The sequence below is a fragment of the Callorhinus ursinus genome, unplaced genomic scaffold (assembly GCF_003265705.2).
Source record: "Callorhinus ursinus isolate GAN/ISIS: 27379988/994484 unplaced genomic scaffold, GSC_fseal_2.0 scaffold13, whole genome shotgun sequence".
NCBI classification, from domain to species: domain Eukaryota; kingdom Metazoa; phylum Chordata; class Mammalia; order Carnivora; family Otariidae; genus Callorhinus; species Callorhinus ursinus.
The window spans coordinates 12,207,788-12,233,433 of record NW_027397075.1 but is presented as its reverse complement, the minus strand read 5'-3'; the positions used below and the strand labels follow the sequence as shown (position 1 = coordinate 12,233,433).

Sequence of the window (25,646 nt, the reverse complement as noted above, 5' to 3'; positions counted from 1 at the left end):
GGGGCGGAGGGCCGCTGTGGCGTCGGGTCCCGGCCGAGCTGGGGGTTGGGGTTTGGAGGCCGGGGTGCCCGCGGTCGTGGGCGGGTGTTCGTGTGGCCTGGTCAGGGCCATGTCCGCGTGAGGACGCCGCCGCCGCCCGCGTCCCGGCCCCGGCCCGGCCCGGCCCGCCGCGCACCATGGGCTCCATTCTGAGCCGCCGCATCGCGGGTGTGGAGGACATCGACATCCAGGCGAACTCGGCCTATCGCTACCCGCCGAAGTCCGGTGAGCGGCCGGCGCGGCCCCGGGCGCGCAGCAGGGCGAGGCCTGGGCCGGAACGCGGGGTGGGCAGGGCGCGCCCGCGCGGTGCGCCGCGCAGAGGGTGCGGTGGGCTCTGCTCGGCCCGCGGCCCTCCTTGCGTCTCCCGGTCTGGGGCTCCGCGCGACCTCCACTCAGACCGTGGGTGGGGCCCCGGGCTGCCTGCCCGGTCCCGGCGGGGTGACCTTGGGTCAGTCACTTCGCCCGTGCGCGCCTCAGCTTCCTGGTCCGCACACAGGGGAGACTGAGTAGGAAACCCCAGGGCGGGGGTGAGGTTCGTGGCTCGACGCTGGCGAGGGGTTAGCACGGTACCCGGCGCTTCGCTTGTGCTTACAAAGTGGTCATTGTCAAAGGACTGACATCACACCATCGCCAGTTTTGGCTTTCTTTGGTGGCTTAGTGTGACGACCCGGCCCGTGGTACTGAACACTCGCCATCTGGACAGAAGCTGAGCTTTCTGGTGACCTTCTGGTGCCTGTGAATGGTGGGTGGGTGGGTGGGTAGGGGCAGTGACGTTGGGCCCAAGGAGATTGTGATCAATGGGGTCCTTGCTGGAAAACAGGAGACTGGTTGGAGGGGACCTACCTGGTTCCCTGGTCTCTTTTTTTGTGGCAGGGAGACCTGAGACACTAGTGAGGAAGTGACTTTTCCAAGGTCTAAGAGCTGGATGGAAGTGCCTCTGGGAGGAGGACCACAGATCGGACTCCCAGTCGACTTGTTCCCACTCTGTTTTGGTGCCCCTAAAGAGTGTGGCCTGACCCAGAACTTCAGCTTGGGTTCCTCCCTCTCCATCTCCTCATGGGGGTCATTTGTCGTGGAAAGAAAAGAAAAAGGACAGAGAATTTGGACATGAGGGGGACTTTGAGGTTGGGTCTCCTGATCCTGGCTTCTGAAGAATCTGATCTGTTATGGTGGTCTCCTAGACCTCACAGTTGGCCCTGGGACACCCACCAGGCCAAGTTTCCTTCCAGTGTAGTCCAGGAGCACCCACTGCCACTAGTGGAGAAGCTTGTTAAAGGCGCATTTCCCAGGCCCTGCCTCAGACCTGCTGGGGCCTGGGAAGCTGCATTTAAACCCATTTCTCAAGTGAGTCTGATGTCCACTCATATTTGAGAACTGCTTTGCCCTGATTTTGGAAGCCCAAGAGGGAGAGTGTCTGGGAAAATAGAGGGGCGGAGACTAGCACAGTTTTTGGAACAGAGTGGGCAGAAGGCACTGTTGCCTGCTTGTGTCCCAGGCACAAGTGCAGGGCAGCCCAGCCTGGTGTGGGGATCCCCTGGAGGCCAGTGGGCTGACATCCCCAGATGTGATTGAAGCAGTTGTTTGAATTCATCCTCTTCCATCTCTGATGTTCTTCCATCCTGTCTTTGGCTGAGTGACGCTAGGCAAGTTGCTCTTCCCCCTGGGTCACAGTTTCCTCATCTGTACGATAGGTTGATCCTTGAACAGTGCTCAGAATAGTGCCTGGCACCGGAAGTCCTCATAAAATATTAATTAATTGTTATAATGGCTTAAAAAGGAAATCAGCTGGCCAATTCAGACCCTAATAGCTGCTAGCAGTGGCATGGCAGAGATACCAAAGTTTTATGTGGCATTTCCTGTATAACCTGGGGCTAGGACACACTTGATGTCCCTTCACTTGGGTGTTTGGACGAAACCACAAATACAGGCCTTTATAACACCACTTTCAGATTCTGTGTGGTAGACCTTGCTAATCATTCAGGACACTCTTTGTCACCAAGCTTGGACTTGGTTTCAGAATCCATTAATAAACACCCTGGTCAGCCACAACTAATCGATTGGGTCTGTCACCCAAGATGAATGTCATAGGCTACCTTAGAGCACCACAACAGTGCTCTCCTGGACTTGTCCAGCCTGAAAGCTGTCCCCTCAGATTCCTTGTCCCTCGGGCCGCCATGCTCAGGGAGGAGGGTGAGTCTGAGAAATGACCTTAGCAGTACTTTCCTATGTTTCCCCAAGGGTGGACTGGGGACCCCAGGGGAGTTCCAGATGATTTTTAAGGGATGGCCCCATGGACCCTTCTAACACTTGGTGAGAAAGTTATCTTTTCAGGTCTGTTAATTTTGTTGATAATATCAAGCAGAGGAAAATGATTGGATGTTAATATTTTTTAACACATATATAATACTGTCAGATCCCTTTCAGCTTTATTGAGACATAATTGACATGTAATGTTGTGCAAGTTTAATGTGTATACCCTAATGATTTGATATGTGTACACATGGGAAGATGATCACCACAATATAGGGTGAGTTAACACCCTCATCTCTACACTTTTTTTTTTTTTTTTTTTTTGGTGTTGAGAACTTTTAAGATCTCTTTCTTTTGCTTGTGGAACTTTCAGCATGTACTGCAAAGGTTCCTAGTTCAAATTTAATAACATTTGCCTTGTTTTCATTGTATTTATTCATTTTACTTTTTAAGTGGCTTTATTGAGGTATAAATTGTGTGCCATACAACGCATCCATTGTAAACATATGATTTGTTGACTTTCAGTAAATGTATAGAACTGTGCAACCATCACCACAATCAGGTTTTAGACATTTCCAGCACCCTCCAAAGTTTCCTTGTGTCTGTTTGCAGTCAGTCTGTGACCCCACCTGACCCCCACCCCATTACTCTGATCTGCTTTCTGTCTTAAAATGTGCCCTTTCTGGACACTTTATATAAAAGGAATCATTCAACATGTAGTCTCTCTTATGTCTGGCTCCTTGCGCTTGGAACAATTTCTTTGAAGCTCATCCATGTTGTAACAGATGTCTGTACCTTATTGTACAGATACCATACATTTTATTTATTTACCAGTTAACATTTGGGTTGTTTCCACTTTTTGGCTATAATGAATAATGTTGCTATGAACATTGAACGTTTGTATGGCTCTTTTCAATTCTCTTTAGTATACACCTAGGAGAGGAATTGCTGGGTCAGATGGTGACTCTATGTTTGACCTTTTGATGAACTGCCAGACTGTTTGCATAGTGACTGTTTCATTTTACGTTCCCATCAGCAGTGTGTGAGGGTTCGGGTGCTCCACATCCTCGTCAACACTTATTATTGTCTACCTTTTTTTTTTTTTTTAATAAGCTCTACGCCCAATGTGGGGCTTGAACTCATAACCCTGAGATTAAGAGCCGTGTGCTGTACTGACTGAGTCAGCCAGGCGCTCCTTTGTCTGCCTTTTTCATTATAACCATCCTTGTGGGCTTGTGGGTGTGAGGTGGTATCTCATTGTGGTTTTGATTTGCATTTCCCTGATTGATGTGAAACATCTTTTCACGTGCTTATTAGCCATTTGTATACTGTGTGTGTGTGTGAGAGAGAGAGAGAGAGAGAGAGAGCCTGCAGCCTGAGCACACGTGCCAGACGTCTGTTTTTGTCTTTTGTTCATTTTTTAAAGATTGGATTGTTTGTCTTCTTACTGAGTTGTAACAGTTCCTTATTCTGGGTACAGTGACACAATTCCTTTATCAGCTCTGACTTGGTAATATTTTTTCCTAGTCTGTGACTTGTCTTCATTTTTCTTAATGGTGTCTTCTGAGGATCAAAAGTTTTTAAATTTTGGTTAAGTTCAATTTATCAATTTTTTAGTGGTTAGTGTTTTTGGAGTTATATCTAGGAGATCTTTGCCTAGGCCAAGGTAACAAAGATTTTCTGTTTTTTTCCTCAGAAGTTTTACAGTTTCAGCTCATGTGTTTGGGTCTGTGGTCCATTTGGTTCCAATTTACATATGTGCTGCTGAAGCAAGCACTGTGATCCATATTGAGGTAATGTTTTCATGTGTAGTTCCAGGTAAAACTATGAGGTCTTTTTTTTTGCATATGGATATTATTTCATTATCATTTGTTGTAAAGACTATTCTTGTCCCATCCAGCTGCCTCTGCACCCTTGTAAAAAATGAGTTCACCATAAACGGTGAGGGTTTATTTCTGTACTCCGTTGCCCTGATCACACAGCTGGCCTGTCTTCAGCCAAGGGTCAGAGCAGGAGCGAGGACACCACGGCTGAGCCCGTACAGAGGAGGTGCAGACATGCAGGAGAGGGTCCGGAGTGTAACAGGTGCCCATGTGGAGTACCTGGCTGTGGGCAGCTGCTGCCACCGTCAAACCTCCTACTGAGATTATTACTGTTAATTGTGTGTCTCAGAGCGATGCTGTCTGCCCTGTGCTGGTGTTTGAGGGAGGTCGTGCTGGGACCGGGTCACCCAGGAAAAGTGTCGGAAGGGGAGGCAATCAGACATGTGACCTACCAACCCAGGGAGGGGACGGAGTGGAGGGGAGATACGCCCCAGGCCTAAACCTTGTGTGTGTGCGTGTGCTTTCCGAATGTTTTCACCTCCTTTATCTTATGGGAGCCTTGCCTTATCCTTGTGACACCAAACTTTTGTCCTCTGGTGGAGGAACTAGAAATCAGACTGAGCCTTTTGTCGCGCAGCATCCGAGCCTGGTGTGCAGTAGGCACTTAACAAATGCTTGTGCAATAGGCCCGGAAGGAAACCAACCCCATCTCCCTAGTGTATGGGCCGCTCAGACTGGGCTGCATCTTATCCCTCGGTGTGTCGGGCGGGGTCTGACGACTCCTGGGCCTCCTGCCATGTGATGGAGCCACCCAAGGCGCGTGCAAGACTTTTGGTGTGTACTTTGGTGTTGCCGGCCGTCTAGGAACATCTCGTGAGCACTTGTGTTGGGGTTTACCCTTTACAGAGTAGGTAGGGCCTTGCTGACTGATGTCTTTGGCATCTGAAGGAGAGAGCCGAGGCTGGTGTTGCAGATGAGAGAGGACAGTCTCTATCACCAGGGGCATTCTGGGTCTCTGGGCCATCCCTGTCCAAGGGAGTGAGCTTGTGCTGAGCCCTGCGGCAGTAGGATGGAGGGTGGGGAGAAGGGGCTCCTGCACACTGGCAGTTCACCTTCCTGCTCCGAGACCCACACCATCATCACGAGCGTGGTGCGGCTCCACTGGGTTCCCGTTCAGCTTCCCCGTGTTTCCTGTGCCATTCACAGATGAGAACTAGTTCTGTGCTTCTGCTCTTGTTAACTGGGTTCAGATTTTATCATTGGAATAGCTGCATAAATAAACTGTATTTTCTGAGCTTCAGTTGTTACACTTCGAGTAAAAACAAAAGCAACAAGAAGCCTCTTAAATGGGCCGTAGTGGGTGGGCATCTGAGCCCCTGCTTCCGGGAAGCAGCAGCCTGGGGTTGCTGGGGTTTAGAAGCCTGTGATTGGTGCCCAGACCCCGGGGCCGCGGGGAGCTGAGGTTTGGTGGGTCTCCCCGTTGGAGTGTTGCCTGCCCATGGGGCCGGGAGCTCGGTGTGCTTGTTTCTGAGGTCTTGCATCGTTTACTCAGTTCTGGGCATGTGTCTGGGGACCTTTCATAGTTTCTCTGGGGATTGTTGAGAAACTGTCACCTTTTGTTGACCTGAACATAACCTGGCTGTCAGCCAACTCCTGCCAGCCTTCCTGCCCTGAGCTTTGTTGGACTTCCCTGTGCATGGGCCAACTACACAGGCCTATAGGGCCTGTCGCTCCCGGTGAGGAAAGCCGGAGCTTGTTCTGGTCTGGTTGCAGAGCCAGTGGGCCTTTTACCCCTGCCCGAGGAGGTGGCTGCTGCCATTCCACAGCCCGCCATGGCTCCCAGGGCACAGCTGCCTGGGGTAAAGAGGATGTGGGTGCTTATGAGTCTGTGTGCGCATGTGTGTGTCTTCCTCACAGCTGGGGTGACTTTTATTGTGTTTACAACACACCCATCCACAGACATGGAAAGTTGAGGATTAGTTTAGCACAGGAGATTGAACCCAGGAGCAGTCCTCTGCCCTCCCCCACCCCCAGCCAGTAGAGGTGTGGCGGTAGGAGCACTAGATTCTGAGTCCTGAGGCCTTACTCTGGCCCTGGTCTGTGGCCTTGAGCCAGGAGCTTGCTCTCTGGCCCCATTTCCCTGACTCACTGGGGTGAACCTCTTGCCCCAGGCCTCTTTCCAGATCTGACTCTGAGAGTCCACGGGAGCTGGCAGAGTGAGACCACGCCCTGCCCTGCCCAGCCTTTGTTTTTCAGCAGTCCCAGAAGTTTCCTGGAGGATGTCCTGTACTTCCTGGATGGTCCCAACAGGCAGTGACCACTGCCGTCTGCCTCTCCTCCCAAACCCAGTGTGGCCCAGACCAGACATTTGCATGGGGCTGTGTTCCATTTGGCATTTCCTGTGTGCGTTTCCTATGTGGTTGTGTTGTCACCCAGCCTCACTATTCTGTGTTATTCCATAAAATGGTGTCCCATAAAAGGGTGGATGGTGTCACAGGCGCCCTGTGCCCCATGCAGCGCCTGATGTGGCCTCAGTCAATAACCGTACAGTTGTTTACTTCCACCAGCTGCCCCTGCATCTGCCCAGCTCCTCAGAGATGGGGGATCTGGGCTTAGCCCCGGCCTATGCTGCAGGGGGTGGCCATCCCACCAGGATGGGAGTGAGAGGGAGGAGTGAGGCCTACACCCTCTGCCATGTGCAGAAAAGCACATGGTCTGGAACCGTGTGGGAGAGGGTCCTGTGCTGTCTAACCCGAAATCCCTTGGCTTGCTTAGTCATAGAGCCAGGTGAGGAGGCACAAGGCTTGAGGAGTGACTGATGGAACATCTCTCCACCTCTGTGTTTGAAGGATTTCCTCTGTCCTTTCCTCCTGCCTGATACTGATTTGGGCCCTCCTGCTTGGTCCTGGGTGCTCGGTACCCGCAGGGCGGGCAGACTGCCGTACTGGCCCCCTCCAGGTGGTCCTGGCGTCCACCGTTCTGGTAACTGCAGCTTTCTGTCATCCACACCTCCTGCCCCAGATGATATCCCCGAGTGACCAGACTCCCTGAGTGTCTCTAGGGGGAATCAGAAGAAGGAATTGTGTTTGGTTCACGGCTTAAGAAATATGTGTGTATACACATATATGCATTCTTCCTCAGATCTCGATGGGACTGTGTGCCCATAAATCCATCGTAAGCTGAAAAGCCTAGAAGTTGAAAATGCATCGAATACAGCTAACTTAATGAACTTTTTTTTTTAAGCTTTTATTTATTTATTTGACAGAGTGAGAGAGCACAAGCAGGGGGGCTTGTGAGAGGGAGAAGTGGGCTCCCCGCCAAGCAGGGAGCCTGGTGAGGGGCTCGATCCCAGGACCCTGGGATCATGACCTGAGCGGAAGGCAGCCACTTAACCGACTGAGCCACCCAGGTGCCCCCCTACTGAACATTGTAACTTAGCTTCGCCTACCTTAAATGTGCGCAGAACACCTACATTAGCCTACAGGTAGGCAAAATCGTCTAACACAAAGCCTATTTTGTATTAGTGTTCGATATCCATGTAACTTATTGAACACTGTACTGAAAGTGAAACACAGAATGGTTGGGTGCGGAAGGGCGGTGAGTATGAGTTGTAGACCCTGTGGCTGCATTGCTGACTGGGAGCTGGGGCTCCTGCTACTGCCCAGCATCCTGAGAGAAGATCCCACCATCCCACCACAGATCATTAGCCCGGGAAAAGATCCACATTCACAATTTGGAGTATGGGTTTGAACCAATGCCTGTCGCTTTTGCACCATTGTAAAGTCTAAAACTTGTATGTTGAACCATTGTAAGTCGGGGACTGTATATATGTTTAACATCAAAGCGTAACAGGTGTTTAGAAATTGTGCAAAGCATAAGCTTGATGAATGATGACACAGTGAATGTATTGAAGGAGTAGAACAGTAGCAGCCCCCCAAGCCCCTTGGTGCCCCTTCCCAATCTCTGCCTTCTTCCTCCCTGGGAAACCCCTTCCGACTCCACTAGAGGTGATTTTACCTGTTTCTGAATTTGCTATAATAATTGGCTGCTCTTTGCTCCACACTCGGTGATGAGAGAGAGGCCCTAACACTGTTCGTGGGGGCTGTAGTCGGTTTGGTCTCTGCTGTGTTACATCCCATTGTCTGTTGAGGCCGCTGTGTCTTCATCCGTTCATGTGCAGGGGCGTTGGGCACATTTCCAGTTTGGGCCCTTACGGAAAATGCTGCCATGGACCCTCCCGTGGCTGCTCTGGTGCCCAGGAGTCAGATTTCCTGCGGTCCGTGTTTTTTTTCTTTTCTTTTTTTTTTTAAGATTTTATTTATTTATTTGAAAAAGAGAGAGGGAGGGAGAGCACAGGAGAGGGAGGAGCAGACTCCCCGCTGAGCAGGGAGTCCGATGTGGGGCTCTGTGGGGCTCCTGAGATCATGACCTGAGCCGAAGGCAGCCGCTTAACCGACTGAGCCATGCAGGCGCCCCCGTGTTTTTCCTAATTGTGGTAAATACACGTAACTGTGACCATTCTAACCGTTTCAAGTGTGCAGTTCAGTGACATTAAGTACCTTCACCATGTTGTGCAGCTGTGCACCAATCCACCGTCATTTCTCTACAACTCTTTCCCCCTTGTGCCGTTTACACCCTGACTCCCTGGTCCCCGCTCCCAGCCCCGGGCAGCCACCACTCTTGGTGTTAGCGACTTTTGACCTTCCCCATCCCCGGTACCCTCTCTGGGTCACAGTCACACGTGGCAGTGGGTGCTGGGGCCCTCAGGCGCGGGTTCGGCCACAGCGGGTTTTGCAGACAGGTTTTTGGAGTTGTTGAGCCGATTCACACTCCCATCGGTGGAGCCGGGTGCTGACTGCTGTGCATTCTCACCCACCCTGGGGAGTGTCAGCTGCGTGTGGTTTGTTGTTGTCTAACTTTACCAAGGAAAGCTCATGGAGTTTTTTTTTTTTTTTAAAGATTTTATTTATTTATTTGGCAGAGAGATACAGAGAGAGGACAAGTAGGCAGAGAGGCAGGCAGAGGGAGAGGGAGAAGCAGGCTCCCCGCCGAGCAGGGAGCCCGATGCAGGGCTCGATCCCAGGACCCTGGGATGATGACCTGAGCTGAAGGCAGCCGCTTAACCGACTGAGCCACCCAGGCGCCCCAAGCTCATGGAGTTTTAATTTCCTTTACCCTGATGGCGGTGAGGTTGGGCACCTTTTCATATGGAAATTACCATCCATTTCTCTTCCTCTTTTTGTGAGGTGTCTATTGAAATCATTTGCATGTTTTTCATACTGGATTGTCTCCTTTCTCACTGATTTGCAGGAGTTCTTAAGTGCTTTTTATTACATTTTTAATTCTAAGGAAATTGGCTGTCATTTTGGCGTTTATGCAGACTAGCTTAGGCAGGAGGCAGAATGTACTGGAAAGCTGGTGGTGGGTGGGTCTCTGGAACCCAAGGGTGGGAAGCCAATAAGTGGAAGCCAACTGAACACAAAAGCCTCTCGTCCCCTCTGGTCTCAGCATCCTTCTGCTGCGACTTGCCCAAAGCTGACTGCCACCCATCTGGGGCCCTCAAGGACCAAGTCCTTTGGTCTCTGGTCCAGTTCCACAGGAGAGAGAATCCACGTGTTGGTCCAGCACGGTCAGGTGTCCACCTTGGCCAGCCAGCAGTGTCTAGGGGGTGGGAGCTGCGCGGTCTGCTGGCAGCTGGGGCCTACCACCAAACTGGGTTGTGGAGGCTGTTTCCAGAAAAGGCGAGGACCCCTCCTCCCAAAAAAAGGTGGCTGCAGCCACTTACTCTGGAACTCAGTGAACCAGAATCTTTTCACCTGTGCAAGGCTCTTTGTGTTACCATGTACACGCGTCATAGGGCAGCCTGAAAGGTCCTAATCGGTGTTATTCACTAAGGCCTCCATGTTGCAGATGGGGACACTGAGGCCCACAGAGGTTAGGCTGCCCTAGGTCACCTAGGCTGCGTGGAGAAGCACTGTTCTGTGTACACGCAGGACCTTGGCCCAGGAGGAATCAGGGAGCAGGGTGGTTAGAGGTGGGTGACCCCCTTAGGGTCAGTCTTTTCTCTCTGCCTGGGAACCTGCTTCTAGGCTGTAGGGCCTCCCACCTGGCCTGAAGATGCTTTCCTTTCCTGAGATCACTCTTTGGGGACTGTGATGTTCTCATCCCATTGGTCCAGCCCAGCCAGAGCTTAGTGGCAGCAGATTCGGGAAACTGGTTATTGGGAACATCTGTCCTGGTAGAGAATGAGAAGAATTTTCGGCCTGAGGAGTTCTTGAACTGTCCCCAGCCATTGCACAGGCCTGCTCAGTTCTCTTCCCCCCTACTGGGGCTGCTGAGCAGGTCTTGTGTGTCTTAGCGGGGCGGGGGGGGGGGGTAGAGTCTTTAGTTTTGTCATGGCTTACTGGCAGGGACATTGTGATTTATAGTAAGAAATATCTGGGGGGTGCCTGGGTGGCCCAGTCGTTAAGCGTCTGCCTTCCGCTCAGGTCATGATCCCAGGGTTCTGGGATCGAGCCCCGCATTGGGCTCCCTGCTTGGCGGGAAGCCTGCTTCTCCCTCTCCCATTCCCCCTGCTTGTGATCCCCTCTCGCTCTCTCTGTCAAGTAAATAAATAAAATCTTTAAAAAAAAATGCAAATAAATAAATCTTCGGTTTTCACCTGTTCCTGTCGCAGAGTTCCTAAAACCCGTGGAATTTCCTAAGCAATGAGTGATAGAAGTGAAATCAGAGTCTTTTTTTTTAAGATTTTATTTATTTGACAGAGAGACACAGCGAGAACAGGAACACAAGCAGGGGGAGTAGGAGAGGGAGAAGCAGGCTTCCCGTGGAGCAGGGAGCCCGATGCGGGGCTCGATCCCAAAACCCTGGGATCATGACCTGAGCTGGAGGCATACGCTTAGCGACTGAGCCACCCAGGGACCCCAGAAGTGAAATCAGAGTCTTGATACTCGTAACTGGGCCCCTTTCCATCACACCTGAATTTATGTTAATGAGGAAATTTTGGAAAGCACCTAACGGTTGGTCCTGGCTGCCTTTGGACCCAACCTTGTGACCAGAGGCTGGAGATTGAAAGGGTCACCAGCAGCCAGGGATTTAATTAACCATGCCTATATAACAAAACCTCCATGCAAACCCAAAAGGGCTGGGTTCAAACTGCTTCTGGGTTGGTGAACACAGCAAGAGGCCAGGAGGGTATAGCACTCAGAGAGGGTTTGGAAGCACCTGCACCCTTCCCACATGCCTTGTCCTGGGCCTCTCTTCTGTCTGGCCCTTCCTGAGTCCTATCCTTTTATAATAAACTGGGGATCTAGTAAGTGAACTGTTACCCTGAGTTTTGTGAGCTGCTCTAGCAAATTAATTGGGGGTCATGGGAATGTCCAGTTTATAGCCAGTTGACAGGTGACCAACTGGACTGGGGATTGGCATCTGAAGGGAGAGGGCAGTGGTGTGGGGCTGAGCCCTTAATCTATGGGATCTGATGCTGTCTCTGGGTGGATAGTGTCAGGATTGAGCTGAATTTGTAGGCCACCCAGTCAGTGTGCACTGGGAATTGTAGAATTGCTGGGGGGTGTGGGTAGAATACACAGGGGACTGGTGTAGTTGAGTGTACAGCTCTGGGGTCAGTGAGGACACCACCTCTGGCTGGTGCTGGGGCTTGAGCAGGTCACATGACCTCTCTGTGCCTCCCATTTCCTCAACTGTCAGTAGTAAGCTGTCATCCATGCTCCCCCTCTTCATTCAGCCGGTTTTTATCAAGCTCCTGTGTGCAGGCCAGGGTGGTGGTTGCTGGGGTACAGGATGGTGGACAAACTTGTGACCCCTGCCTGGAGTGTGAACCAACCAGCACGGGAAGAAAAACTTTGAAGACAGTGGGGGGCGGAGGGTTTGCTATCGAATGGGCAAGATGGCTTGCAGGGAGGCTGTAGGAGGCCTTGCTACTGAGTGGCAGGGTGGGAGCATCCTTTGGGTCACAGGGAATGGAGGAAGTTCCGGAATCCTGGGAGACAGGCCAGGAAGGTGGTGCTGGGCAAGGTGGCAGCACAGGGCAGTCACTAATTTGCAGGGCGGTGGGTGGTGGCTGTCCCTGAAGTCGAGGCATGGGAATGTGTGTTGCTGGGGATGGTATCGGTATCGCTGGTTTGAAGCATCTGCAGTGCAAGGAGGGAGCTCCTGATAGGGTGCTGATTCCACCCCTCAGAGCATCTCCTCATGACCTGGTCGCTGCCCAAAGGCCCCAGCTCCCAGTACCACCACACTGGGGGTGAGATTCACCGTGTGAATTTGGAGGAAACATGAACGTTCGATCTGTAGTAGGGTCCCAAACTTTGGTCTCGATGAAACTTGGGATTTGTGAGTATGTAGCTAAGGGGAGAGCAGGTGTCTTCTGGGAGAGCTTCGAGCTCCCACTTATACTCTCCCCATTCCTCGCCCTGCCTCCTGGGGGATTCTGGGGATTTGGGTGTGGATCATTCTGGGCTTTGGAGAGCTTGTCCTGGTGCCTGGCCCCTTAGCAGGGTTAGTTCACTTACATAATTGAGAGTGTTTCCGTTTGGGGGTTGGAAGTGATGATCGTGGTCCGCCATGTATACTGCCAGACATTTGAAAGCAGAACAGACAGAAGAACCCCAGAAGCCCGGCCGTCACTGAAGCAGCCTCTGACTGGAGCCCATGGTTCTGATTTTCCTCATCTGTAAAAAATGATGAACATGCGTGTCCATCCACATCGGAAAACCGAGTCATGTGTGGGAGCGCGGGGAGGCCTCCAGGGGAGGTCCCCTCCCTTGGTCTTTATTTTGGTGGCTGGCCACCTGTGGGTTCTTCAGGTCACTGGGATGCCTGTAAGGAGGACGGAGTCTGAATACCCCCCGCTACAGAGGAGGTGAACTGGCTGAATTCCTCAGAGGTCGTGTGGCCCTCGAGCGTGTTGGTGCCGAGTAGCCAGGGCCAAATCGTGGTCAAAATCGTGGCCTCTGGCAGGCTTCCGAGTGTGGCCTTAGAGGGGTTTTTAACTGGTCTGATCTGGAAGGCCTTCCCATGTGGCTCATTCATTGTGTGCGAACAGCAGCCCTTTGTAGTCTGCCCTGAGATGACACCATGACACCACAACACCCCTGGCTGCTGTCCCCATGGCGGGAGGGGAGGCCCAGCAGGGGATTGGGATGCCGGGCTGGGAACCACCTCTGAGCTCGTCGCCCCACGTGGAGAATAGTGGTGGCATCTGTGCCCCCTCGATGGGTTCTGTAGCTGGGGGGCATGGAGGAAGAGTCCGGTGGTGATGGTGGTTTCTCTCCTTCCATCTTCCGGTCTGTCTGCCTTTTGTTCCTGCCCTTTCATGGTGTTTCCTTGCTCTTTTCCCTCCCTCCTCCTCAGAGCTTCGCCTGGTCCTCTTGGTCCTAAACTAAGTGTAGGCACACAGACGCCCACGTGTACACACGAGCACACGCCCAGCCACACGTGCATGCTGCACGCATACACACACTAGCACACACCCTCCCTGGTCCTCTGTTGCACACATTCTTCCTTTAATGTGAGCATTTGAGGGGCGCCGGGGCGGCTCAGTTGTTGAGCATCTGCCTTCGGCTCAGGCCATGGTCCCAGGGTCCTGGGATCGAGCCCCCGCATCGGGCTCCCTGCTCCGCGGGGAGCCTGCTTCTCCCTCTCCCACTCCCCCTGCTTGTGTTCCCTCTCTCGCTGTGTCTCTGTCAAATAAATAAATAAAAGCTTTTGTCAAATAAATAAATAAAAGCTTTAAAAAAAAAACATGAGCATTTAAGAAACCTGGGAAAGCAGAGAAATTGAAAGCGAACACCCTCCTTTCAGAATCCACGCTTCCCATTTTCATGTTGCATCTCTCTCTCGAGCAGCCCCGTCGTGGCTCCCATGCTGCCCTCCTGTGTTGCCTCTTCATGTTGGAGCCACAGGGCTGCTTTCCGCATGATGCGGTCTCCCACTGCTCTGTGTTTGAGTCGTGTTTGTTGTGCGCTTGCTCCGTGCTGATACGTGGAGACCTGGCTCATTCCTTTTAACTGACGTGTGGTCCCATCTGGTGACGGCCCCTGTCTGCTTGCGCATGTCATTATCTGCGGAGACGGGAGGTGTGAGAATGCCTGCGCCCTTGTCCCTCCTGCCTCCAGTCCCGACTGACTTCTCAGCAGCTTTTTGCGTACGTCCTTCCTGACCATTCTGTGTGAACTCACAACTTGTGTTGTATATATCTGTGTGCAGTTACCTCTCAAAGGGGATCCGGGAACATCCTCAGCTTGTTTTTTTAATAACAAATACTCCGTGATCGTCTTCCCATGTGCATATCCAAGTGTTTGACTCTCTTTAGCCGCTACTTGGTTTTGCATAAAATCAGGAGTGTTATGTTTATTTAGTCACCACTTGACTCTCTCACTGCAGTTGGCTCTGTCTGGGTCCTGGCCACGTGTGCTGGGTGGGGTTATGCCCTTGCCCAGTGTTCCCTGGTTATGTTCCCTTCAGGCGAGAGCCCCCAGGCTGGACCCCTGGTTCTGGGCCTGTTTGCCTGGGCAGCCAGGGCTGTGTGCTCATAACCCGGACTGCGCTTCTCAGGAAGGACATACACCTCCAGGCCGGGCATGCCCTGGAGTTTGAAGTGCTCAAGATTCCCTCTGGGGGCTCCAGGAAGGACCCACATAGGCTCAGGTGCTCAGATGTGCCTGCTGTGCCTGCAGGATACATGGCCTGGGTGTCCACAAAATTCACAGGGCCCTGTGGCCACCTGGGCTTTTCTCTAGGTTCTCTGTGCCAGAGAGAAATGGGGGACAGAGGGTGAGCGTCAGATCAGTAATCTTGGGAGAGGCGATAGATACTCTCATGTTTCCGTTTCCCCAGCAAAGCTGTGAGCTCTCTTCTTTGAAGCTGACCCTTTTATCCATTGATTTTTACGAAAAATGTGAATTTAGTGCCTAAGTGTGCCAGGGACATAATGGGGAACTGCTGAGAGCCTCATTTCTCATGGTGGGGGGGGTTGTCAGATACTCAGGTCCACACAAGTTTTCAACTGTGGTCAGTGCTGAGGTGAAAATGTACTCAGGGCTTAGGTGTGGGATGGGGGGACTGACTTAGTCTAGGGCCGTGGGGAAACCGTGTTAGTGTCCTGTGGCTACTGTAACAAAGCACCACAGGGTGAGTGGCTTCAGACAACAGAGTTTATTCTCACAGTTCTGGAGGCTGGGAGTCCCAAGGCAAGGTGTCAACAAAGGATGGTTCCCTCCAAGGGCTCTAGGGGGACGTCCTTCTTGCCTCCCAGCTGCTGGTGGCTCCACGTGCTCCTTCCCTTGTAGCCAAGTCACCCTGCCTTCTTCCCTCTGTGTGAGCCTCTGTGTCCCGATCTCCCTCTTTCTCGTATGAAGACATCGGTCACTGGATTTAGTGTCCCCCAGTCTAGGCTGACCGCTTCTTCTTTTTTTTTTTAATTTTAGTTACAGCTAGTTAACATGCAGTGTTATATTAGTTTCAGGTGTACAATATAGTGCTTCAACACTTCCATACATGACCCCGTGCTCTTTGTGACAAGTGCGCCTCTTAGTTCCCATGACCTGTTTCGCCTATACCCCCATCCCCACCCCTCTGGTAAACATCAGCTTGTTCTCTGTAGTTACTCTGTTTCTTGATTTGTCTCTCTTATTTTTTTTTCCTTTGTTCGTTTGTTTTGTTTCTTAAATCCACACATGAACGAACTCATACGGTATTTGTCTCTGTCTGACTTATTTTGCTTAGCATAATATTCTAGGTCCATCCGTGTCGTTGCAAATGCAAGATTTCATTTTTTATGGCTGAGGAATATTCCAGAGTGTGCACGTGCATGTACATGTATGTACACACATACATATCTATACCACATCTTTGTCCGCTCATCAGTCAATGGACACTTGGGCTGCTTCCATAATTTGGCTCTTGTAGATAATGCTGCTGTAAACGTCGGGGTGCATGTATCCCTTTGAATGAGTGTTCTTGTATTCTTTGGGTAAAGACCCAGTACTGCAATTACTGAATCGTAGGGTAGTTCAATTTTTAACTTTTTGAGGAATGTTCCACACTGTTTTCTACAGTGGCTGCACCAGTTTGCATTCCCATCAACAGTGCACGAGGGTTCCTTTTTCTCCACATCCTCATTAACACCTGTTTTTTTTTTTATTTAAGATTTTATTTATTTATTTGACAGAGAGACACAGCGAGAGAGGGAACACATGAGCAGGAGGAGTGGGAGAGGGAGAAGCAGGCTTCCCGCTGAGCAGGGAGCCCGATGCGGGGCTCGATCCCAGGACCCTGGGATCATGACTGAGCCGAAGGCAGACGCTTAACGACTGAGCCACCCAGGCGCCCCAACACCTGTTGTTTCTTGTGCTGTTGATTTTAGCCATTCTGACAAGTGTGAGGTGAAAGCTCATTGTAGTTTTGATATGCATTTCCCTGATGATGAGTGATGTTGAGCATTCTTGTGTCTGTTGGGCATCTGGATGTCTTCTTTGGAGAAACATCTCATGTTTTCTGCCTATTTTTAAATTGGATTATTTGGTTTTGTTTGGTGTTGAGTTGTATAAGTTCTTTATATGCTCTGGATATTATTAGCCCCTTATCAGATATGTCATTTACAAATGTCTTCTCCCATTTGGTAGTTTGTCATTGAGTTTTGTTGATTATTTCCTTTGCTGTGCAGAAACTTTTTATTTTGGTGTAGTCCCAACAGTTTATTTTTGCTTTTATTCTCTTGCCTCAGGAGACATATCTAGAAAAATGTTGCTCCGGCCGATGTCAGAGAAATTACTGCCTGTGTTCTCTTCTAGGATTTTTATTTGGGTCTCACATTTAGGTCCTTAATCCATTTTGAGTTTATTTTTGTGTATGGTGTAAGGAAGTGGTCCAGTTTCATTCTTTTGCATCTCGTTGTCCAGTTTTCCCAGTACCATTTGTTGAAGAGACTGTCCCTTTTCCACGGCATATTCTTGCCTCTTTTGCCAAAGATTAGTTGACCGTATAATTGTGGATTTGTTTCTGGGCTTTCTGTTCTGTTACATTGATCTTCACATCTATTTTTGTGCCAGTACCAGACCACTTTGATTACTATAGTTTTGTAGTATATCTTGAAATCTGGAAGTGTGATACTTTCTGCTTTTTCTTTTTCAGATTGTTCTGGCTATTCGGGGTCTTTATGGTTCCGTACCAATTTTAGGATTCTTTGTTCAAGTTCTGTGGAAAATGCTGTTGGTATTTTGATGGGAATTGCATTAAACCTGCAGATTGCTTTGGTATGGACATTTTAACAAAATATTTGTTTTCCCAATCCACGAGCATGGAATATTTTTCCATTTGTTTGTGACATCTTCAATTTCTTTCATTAGTGTTTTACAGTTTGCAGAGTGCAGGCCTTTCACCTCCTTGGTTAAGTCTATTCCTAGGTATTTTATTATTTTTGGTGCAATTTTAAATGGGATTTTTTAAAAAAAATTTCTCTTGGGCGCCTGGGTGGTTCAGTTGGTTAAGCGACTGCCTTTGGCTCAGGTCATGATCCTGGAGTCCCGGGATCGAGTCCCACATCGGGCTCCCTGCTCAGCAGGGAGTCTGCTTCTCCCTCTGACCCTTCCCCCTCTCATGTGCTCTCTCTCTCTCTCATTCTCGCTCTCTCAAATAATAAATAAAAATCTTTAAAAAAAATTCTCTTTCTGTTGCTTCATTCTTAGTGTATAGAAATGCAGTGGATTTCTGTACCTTGATTTTTGTATCCTGCAGCCTTACTGGATTCATTTATCAGTTCTAGTAGCTTTTTGGTGGAGTCTTTAGGGTTTTTTATATATAGTGTCAGGTCATCTGCAAATAGTGAAAGTTTTACTTCCTTACTGATTTGGCTGCCTTTTATTCATTTCTCTTGTCTGATTGCTGTGGCTAGGACTTCAGTACTGTGTTGAATAACAGCGGTGAGAGTGGACATCTTTGTCTGATCCTCTTCTTGGGTGAAAGCTCTCAGTTTTTCCCCATTAAGGATGATGTTAGCTGTGGTTTGTCATATATGGCCTTTATTATGTTGAGGTATGTTCCCCCTTTATAAACTCATTTTGTTGAGGGTTTTTGTCATGAATGTATGTTGTACTTTGTCAAATGCTTTTTCTGCCTCTATTAAGGTGACCATATGGTTTTTATCCTTTCTTTTTTTTTGATGTGATATATCCCATTGATTGATTTGCAAATATTGAACCACCTTTGCATCCCAGGAATAAATTCCACCTGATCATGGTGAATGATTTTTTAAATGTTGTTGGATTGGTTTGCTGAGGATTTTTGCATCTATGTTCATCAGAGATACTGGTCTGTAGTTCTCTTTTTTTGTACCGTCCTTATCTGATTTTGGTATCAGGGCAATGCTGGCCTCATAGAATGAATTTGGAAGCTTTCCTTCCTCTTCTATTTCTTTATTTTTATTTTTTAAAGATGTTGTTTATTTGAGAGAGAGAGCACAAGCGGTGGGGAGGAGGCAGAGGGAGAGGGAGAAGCAGACCCCTGCTGAGCAAGGAGCCTGATGTAGGGACTCGATCCCAGGACCCTGGGATCATGACCTGAGCCAAAGACAGATACTTAACTGACTGAGGCACCCAGGTGCCCCTCTTCTATTTTTTTTTAATAGTTTGAGAAGAATAGGCATTAACTCTTTTATTTTTTATTTTTTTTAAAGATTTATTCATTCGAGACACAGAGATAGAGAGAGAGCATGAGCAGGGGGAGAGGCAGGGGGAGATGGAGAAGCAGGCTCCCCGCTGAGCCAGGAGCCAGATGTGGGGCTCGATCCCAGGACCCCGGGATCAAGACCTGAGCCACCCAAGCGCCCCCGGCAATAACAAAACATTTTTAAATGTTTAGTAGAATTCACCTGTGAAATCATCTGGTCCTGGACTTTTGTTTGTGGGGAGTTTTTTGATGACTGATTCAATTTCATTGCTGGTAATTGGTCTGTTCAAATTTTCTGTTCTTCCTGATTCAGTTTTGGGACCTTGTATGTTTCTAGGAATTGATCCATTTCTTCCAGGTTGTCCAATTTGTTGGCATATAATTTTTAAAAATATTCTCTTGTGATATTTCATATTTTTTTAAAAGATTTTATTCATTTATTTAATTGACAGAGAGCATGAGAGGGAACACAAGCAGGGGGAGTGGGAGAGGGAGAAGCAGGCTCCTGGCCAAGCAGGGAGCCTGATGTGGGGCTCGATCCCAGGACCTCGGGATCATGACCTGAGCCGAAGGCAGTCGCTCAACCAGCTGAGCCACCCAGGCGCCCCGATACTTCATATTTTTTGGTATTGGTTTTTATTTCTCTTCTTCCATTTCTGATTTTGTTTATTTGAGTTCTTCTCTCTATTTTTTATGAGTCTGGCTAATGTTTTGTCAATTTTGTCCATCATTTCAGAGAACCAGCTCCTGGTCTCATTGATCTGTTCTATTATTTGGTTAGTTTCTATTACATTTGTTTCTGCTCTAATCTTTATTACTTCCTTTGTTCATGTTGGTTTGGGGTTTTATTTGTTCTTTTTCTTGCTCCCTTAGGTGTGAGGTTAGGTTACTTATTTGAGATTTTTCTTGCTTCTTGAGGTAGGCCTGTATTGCTATAAACTTCCCTCTTAGGACCACTTTTGCTGCATCTCAGCATCTCAAAGATTTTGGACCACTGTGTTTACATTTTCATTTGTTTCTGTATATTTTTTTATTTCCTCTTCGATATCTTGGTTGACCCATTCATTGTTGAGTAGCATGTATTTGTGGTCTCCCCAGATTTTTTCTCTCTTTTTTTTTTTTAAAGATTTTATTTATTTATTTGACAGAGAGAGACACAGCAAGAGAGGGAACACAAGCAGGGGGAGTGGGAGAGGGAGAAGCAGTCTTCCTGCAGAGCAGGGAGCCCAATGTGGGGCTGGGATTATGACCTGAGCCGAAGGCAGACGCTTAATGCCTGAGCCACCCAGGCGCCACCCCCCCCCCGATTTTTTTCTTGTTGATTTCTAGTTTCATAGTGTTGTCATCAGAAAAGCTGCATGGAATGACTCTGATCTTTTTGACTTTGTCGAGACTTGTTTTGTGGCCTAACGTGCTCTATTCTAGAGAATGTTCCATGTGCACTTGAAAAGAATGTGTATTCTACTGTTTTAGGATGGAATGTTCTGAATATATCTGTCAGAGCCATCTGGTCCAGTGTGTCATTCAAAGCCACTGTTTCCTTGTTGAATTTCTGTTGGGACGATCTGTCCATTGATGTAAGTGGGTTAATTACTATCAATTACTTCCTTTATAGTTGTTATTAACTTGTGTCTTTGGGTGCGCCCATGTTGGGTGATATAGTGTCCTTTATCTCTTTCTACAGTCTTTGTTTGAAAATCTGTTTTGTCCCATGTAAGTATTGCTACCCCAGCTTTCTTTTCACACTATTTGCATGATGAATGCTTCTCTACCCCTTCACTTTCAGTCTGCATGTCTTTATGTCTCAAATGAGTCTCTTGCAGGCAGCCTATAGATCGGTCTTGTTTTCTTATCCATACCATCACCCTTTGTCTTTTGATTGGAGTGTTTAGTCCGTTTACATTCAAAGTAATTATTGGTGGGTATGTATGTATTGCCATTTTGTTACTTGTTTTATGGTTGTTTTTGTGGTTTTTCTCTATTCCTCTCTTCTCCCACTCTCTTCTATCATGATTAGTTGGCTTTCTTTCTTAAGATTTTATTTATTTATTTGACAGAGAGAGATAGAGCCAGGAACATAAGCAGGGGGAGTGGGAGAGGGAGAAGCAGGCTTCCCGCGGAGCAGGGAGCCCGATTGGGGGCTCGATCCCAGGACCCTGGGATCATGACCTGAGCCGAAGGCAGACGTTTAACAACTGAGCCACCCAGGCGCCCCTAGTTGGCTTTCTTTAATGATGTACTTGGATTCCTCTCTTTATTTTTTTGCTTATCTATTACTGGTGTGTGATTTGTGGTTACCATTCAGTTTGTATGTAACATCCTCTGCATATAGCAGTCTGTATTAAGTTGGTGGCCACTTAAGTTTGAGCCCAGTCTTCTACTCCTCTCCTCCCCACAGTTTAGGTGTATGGTGTTGTACTTTACATCCTTTTATTTTGTGAGTCAGTTGACTGAGTTTTACCAACATACGTATTTTTACCACTTTTGTACTTCAGACTGACTTCTTGATTTCATCTGTAAAGACCTTGTTTCCAACTAAGGTCACACACGGGTGTAGGGCAGGAACTGAGACGTATCCTTAAGGAGGACACAACTCGGGCTGCCCCAGAGGGAAAGGAGAGTTGAGCAGAGGACAGGGTGTGCCCCTGAGCAGGGAGGAGGAGCAGGAAGGGTGTCGGGGTGCAGGGGTTGACAGGGTTGAAGGGTTGAAGCCCAGGCTACAGCTGCGAGTGGGAGGGACCATCTGTGAGGCTTCTTTCCAAATGGAGCTGCTCTCAGGGCTGAGCCTCTTGGCCATGCCACGCTTCCCCTAGGCTGTGTCAAGCCTCCTTATCTACAACTGTGTTTCTTTTTCAACCAGGAAACTACTTTGCCTCGCACTTTTTCATGGGAGGTGAGAAATTTGACACCCCCCACCCTGAAGGTTACCTCTTTGGAGAAAACATGGATCTGAATTTCCTGGGCAATCGCCCAGTCCAGGTGGGTACAGGTGGTTTTTGCCCGGGCTAGGCACGTGGGTGGCAGTGGTGAGGTGCCTCCCCTCTGCTGTCCATAGCCAGCTTCGAGGACAAGCGGGCACTGAGTCGCCCCAGACGGGCAGAGCTGCTGGTGGGATGTGTGTGTGTGTGTGTGTGTGTGTGCGGGGGCATGTCCTGGTGCTGCCCCCTGAGAGCCTGGATGGCTGCAGGTTGGTCACTGGAGACAGGACGGCTGTTGCTGAGCCCAGTGCATCCAGGCTATGGGACCACCTCAGGTTCGCTTTCACTAGTCACCAGAGAAGTGCACGCTTATACACTGCTGTCCATTTATTCAACACACATTTGGCACCTGCTGTGTGCCTAGGACTCTTCCAGGGGCTGGGGGTGGAAGACAGATCCCATCCCATTCCCTGCAGGGGGTGCTGACAATGAAGAAGAGAACATTTCATGAGTGGAAACTAAAGAGAGAGGGAGAAGGATGAGTGAGGGCCAGTGGGGAGGGGGATGCTGAGCAGGGGATTGGGGTTTGTACTTTGAAATGATGGTCCCCAGTGTGGGTGAAGGGCCAGGCAGGAGGCTCTCTCTTTCAGGAGACATTGAACTCTGTTCCCTAAGGCTGCTGAGTCCTGGGGTGTTTCTGGGCCTGACAGGAGGTGGGGTGTCCTCTGGACCAGGAGTCTTTAGGCTGTTTTACAACAGAGCAGCTAGTTGAAATCTTGATCCTTTAGTGGATGGGAGGCAAGGAGCTAGGGCCTGGTGGACCATCCTTCCCCACCCATAGGACCACTGGGGCTTTCGGATGGTGCTGAGTCTCCCCCAGCCTCCTGAGTCCACGAGAACAAGAAAGCAACCTCACTTCCATCTTTGAAGCCTCAGCTCACATGTAGGGCCTGGCTCTTACAGACCTCCATAAATCTGTTATTTTTTAAGCTTTGAGAGCATCATAGACTCAACCTGCAGTGGTGAGAAGTGATGCAGAGAGATCCTATAAGCCCTCTCCTCTGTTTCCCCAGTGACAACATCTAATAAAGCTCCAGTGTGCTATCACAGGCTGGAACTCTCCAGATGACTCCAGTGTCCAGCATGTATCTGTGTGTGTGTGTGCTAGTCCCCTCCAGAATGTTTACTAAGCATCGGTCCTTTTTCATTCCCCATTTTATTCCGGGCAGAAGTGGGCATCAGGTCCCACCTGTGGGAGCATGGCCTGAGAGCCCCAGCCCCCACTGCCCCAGGGTCCCTCGGGCCAGGTTATGCTTGCTGAGGGTCCTCCTGGAATTGGAGGACCGTGGTGAGATCTGTGTGGCCAGAACCTTCAGGGTGGCCTGGGCCCTGCTCCCCCGTTCACCAGCTGTGCTGCCTGCACTAGGGCCGGGGCGTACACACTTGTGACCGTTGCTTCGATCATTCCTGTGTTCTGCCCTGGCCGCACCTTAGGGAGTCACTGGGCACTGCTTTGGGTTTTTCCCTTCTAGTTTCCTTACGTCACCCCTGCCCCCCATGAGCCAGTGAAGACACTGAGGAGCTTGGTGAACATCCGAAAAGACTCCCTGCGGCTTGTGAGGTAAGTCTCCGCCCCGCCCTGCTCTCTGGCCCCTGATGCCTGGAAGAGGGGCAGTGGCGAGCGACCCCCGGCTCTGCTAACCTTGGGCGTGAAGCCAGAAGGTCACAGGCAGGTCTCGAGCCCCAGAGTTGCTCCTGGGGGTTGGGTGCAGAGGGAGAGGAGGCCAGCAGGGCTCTGCTTGTGAAACTCTAGTCTTTAAACCAGGGCTTCTCAACCGGCAGCTGTGCCCCCAGGGACCCTGGCCCGTGTCTATTGTCACAGCTGGGGGATTGGGTGCTGCAGGCCCTCAGTGGGCAGAGACCAGGGATGCTGCTCAACACCCTGCAGTGCACAGGACAGTTCCCAGCCAGGAATGATCCAGTCTCCAGCATCAGCAGGCCAGAAACTGCTTTTAAACCTGGACGGCTTGAGGTGTCTGGGGCTGTCTCTAAACCAGGAGGACTCCTCCCCTTCTGTGGGCAGGAGGTGAGGGAAGGACAGCTCTGCAGTGTTGGGCCTTATTGTCCACCCGGGAGCGGGTCTGCACATTTCCAGGCAGCCACCTCTGAGGACCCCGGCTGGGGGGGTGCGGGATGTGCATGCTGTGCAGGCTGGGGGCGCTTACAGGCAGGACCCCTGACCTGCCTGTTCTTCTGCCTCCCGGGCAGGTACAAAGATGGTGCAGACAGCCCCTCCGAGGACAGTGAGAAGCCCCGTGTCCTCTACAGCCTGGAGTTCACCTTTGATGCCGACGCCCGGGTGGCCATCACCATCTACTGCCAGGCGGTGGAGGAGTTCCTGAACGGGACTGCGGTGTGAGTCTCTGGGCCTGGGGGAGTGGGGCGGGCCCCAGCAGCTGTGCCTCTGTGGTCCGTGTTTTGTGTTTGAGCTTCTAGAGGTTTTATTTGCAGTAAGGGTCCTGCTGGCCCCAGAAGTTTGAAATCTGCAACTTCAGCAGCAGATTTGGACAGACCAGGGAAAATGCACCTGCTTGTGTCCTGTTAGGGAAAGCCACCTGAGGGCCCGACTGGATCTGGGATTGGGACTCAGGCTTCAGGTGCTGGCCCTGCCCTGCCAAACAGCTCCTGGCCTAGGACCGCTTGTGCCTCAGTTTCCTGAGCTGGGGGTGGGGGTGGCTGGAGTGGCCCCCTCGTGTTTGGTATAAGGACCTTGCCGCTGCTTGCCGTTTTTTGGAGAAAACTCAGAGGTGGGGCTTTGTGGGGAGCACCTCCTTCAGGGAGTGAACGCTTTGTCCTCTGTGGGGCTCAGTGGGCTGGGGGCCTGGGCCCCCAAGGGGCTGCCCTTAACGTCCCCCCCATGTTCCCACGCACCCCCCCTCGTACCCGCCCTGGCAGCAACAAGAGGACAAGGTTCCTTTTCCTGTACTTTCTTCTTTGAGGCTTCACGCTGACCCAAACATTGAATTACTTTTGTTTTTTTCAATGACACAAGCCGTTTACAATGTGTTCTTACCGTAAGCCAAGAATGAGAAGATCCAGGAGTATCTGGGGGCCTGCCCCCCAGAGGTAAGCGTGGTGCCCTGCAGGTGCTGTCGCTAATGTGGCCATTCAGGTCACTCCCTGGCCCTCCTGGTGCCCTGTTGGCTCTTTCCTTGTGACCCTGCCTGCCTGACCTTTGTCCCCAGCCATGTTCACCTCTGGCTCCTGACCAGGAGGTGGGAGGACACATGTGGGAGGGCCACAGTGCCACATTGGTTGGGGTGAAGCTTCTGTGTTCTCTGTTTTCTTCTAGTTTGGCTGCCACAGTGGAGGGGTCCTGGCTAGTGGGGAGGGGTCTGAGGGCTGCCACAGAGAGGGGCAAGGGACGGGTAGGCCGGCAGGTGCGGGCGAGTGGCCCACCTACCCACACTCCCCCAGCTTTTGTCTTTGTCACACTTGGGCTGGTAAGAGGTTCCATATGCTTGAGAAGAGAGTCTGCTGCCCCCAGAAGGACAGTAGATGCCTGAGCCAAGGGCATAGCCCCTGGAGCCTTCGTCTTGGACCCCTGGGAGACTCCTCTGGGGCGGGGGGCGGAGAAACGCTGCTCTGTCCCCTTCCTGAGACCTGGCCGGAGTGGCTGGGAGCCATGCTTCCCTTCTGAGTTTGCTGGAGTTGAGTGGTGTGAGCACAAAAGTCACCGGAACAAAGAGAAGCAGGAAGGCTCCGGAAGCCTGTGCCCAGAGACCTTTACCTTAGCCTGGAAATTCTGTTTGCATTCCCTGATTCCCTCTCTGCTTCCTGACAGGCGAGCAAGGGGGCAGATCTGAGGTCCCAGAGAAAATCTCAGGTTTGCATGGCAGCAGAGTCCTAGCCTGTGTCTTTACGACGGGCC

The 25,646-nt window shown here is 50.4% G+C and overlaps 1 protein-coding gene across 5 annotated transcripts in view; it reads left to right on the top strand.

Moving 5' to 3' along the window:
* MGRN1 (mahogunin ring finger 1) overlaps positions 1–25,646 on the top strand; it is a 56,775-nt gene continuing 31,129 nt past the window's right edge. For 2 of the 5 annotated variants that reach the window (XM_025859010.2, XM_025859014.2), the window contains exons 1-4: positions 5–264; positions 21,658–21,776; positions 23,248–23,336; positions 23,984–24,130. In XM_025859010.2, the coding sequence (XP_025714795.1) occupies positions 177–264; positions 21,658–21,776; positions 23,248–23,336; positions 23,984–24,130 (443 nt within the window). In that variant the 5' untranslated portion in view covers positions 5–176. Of the gene's footprint in view, positions 265–21,657; positions 21,777–23,247; positions 23,337–23,983; positions 24,131–25,646 lie in introns of all 5 variants that reach the window. The other 3 variants (XM_025859011.2, XM_025859017.2, XM_025859013.2) reach the window with 3 other exon arrangements.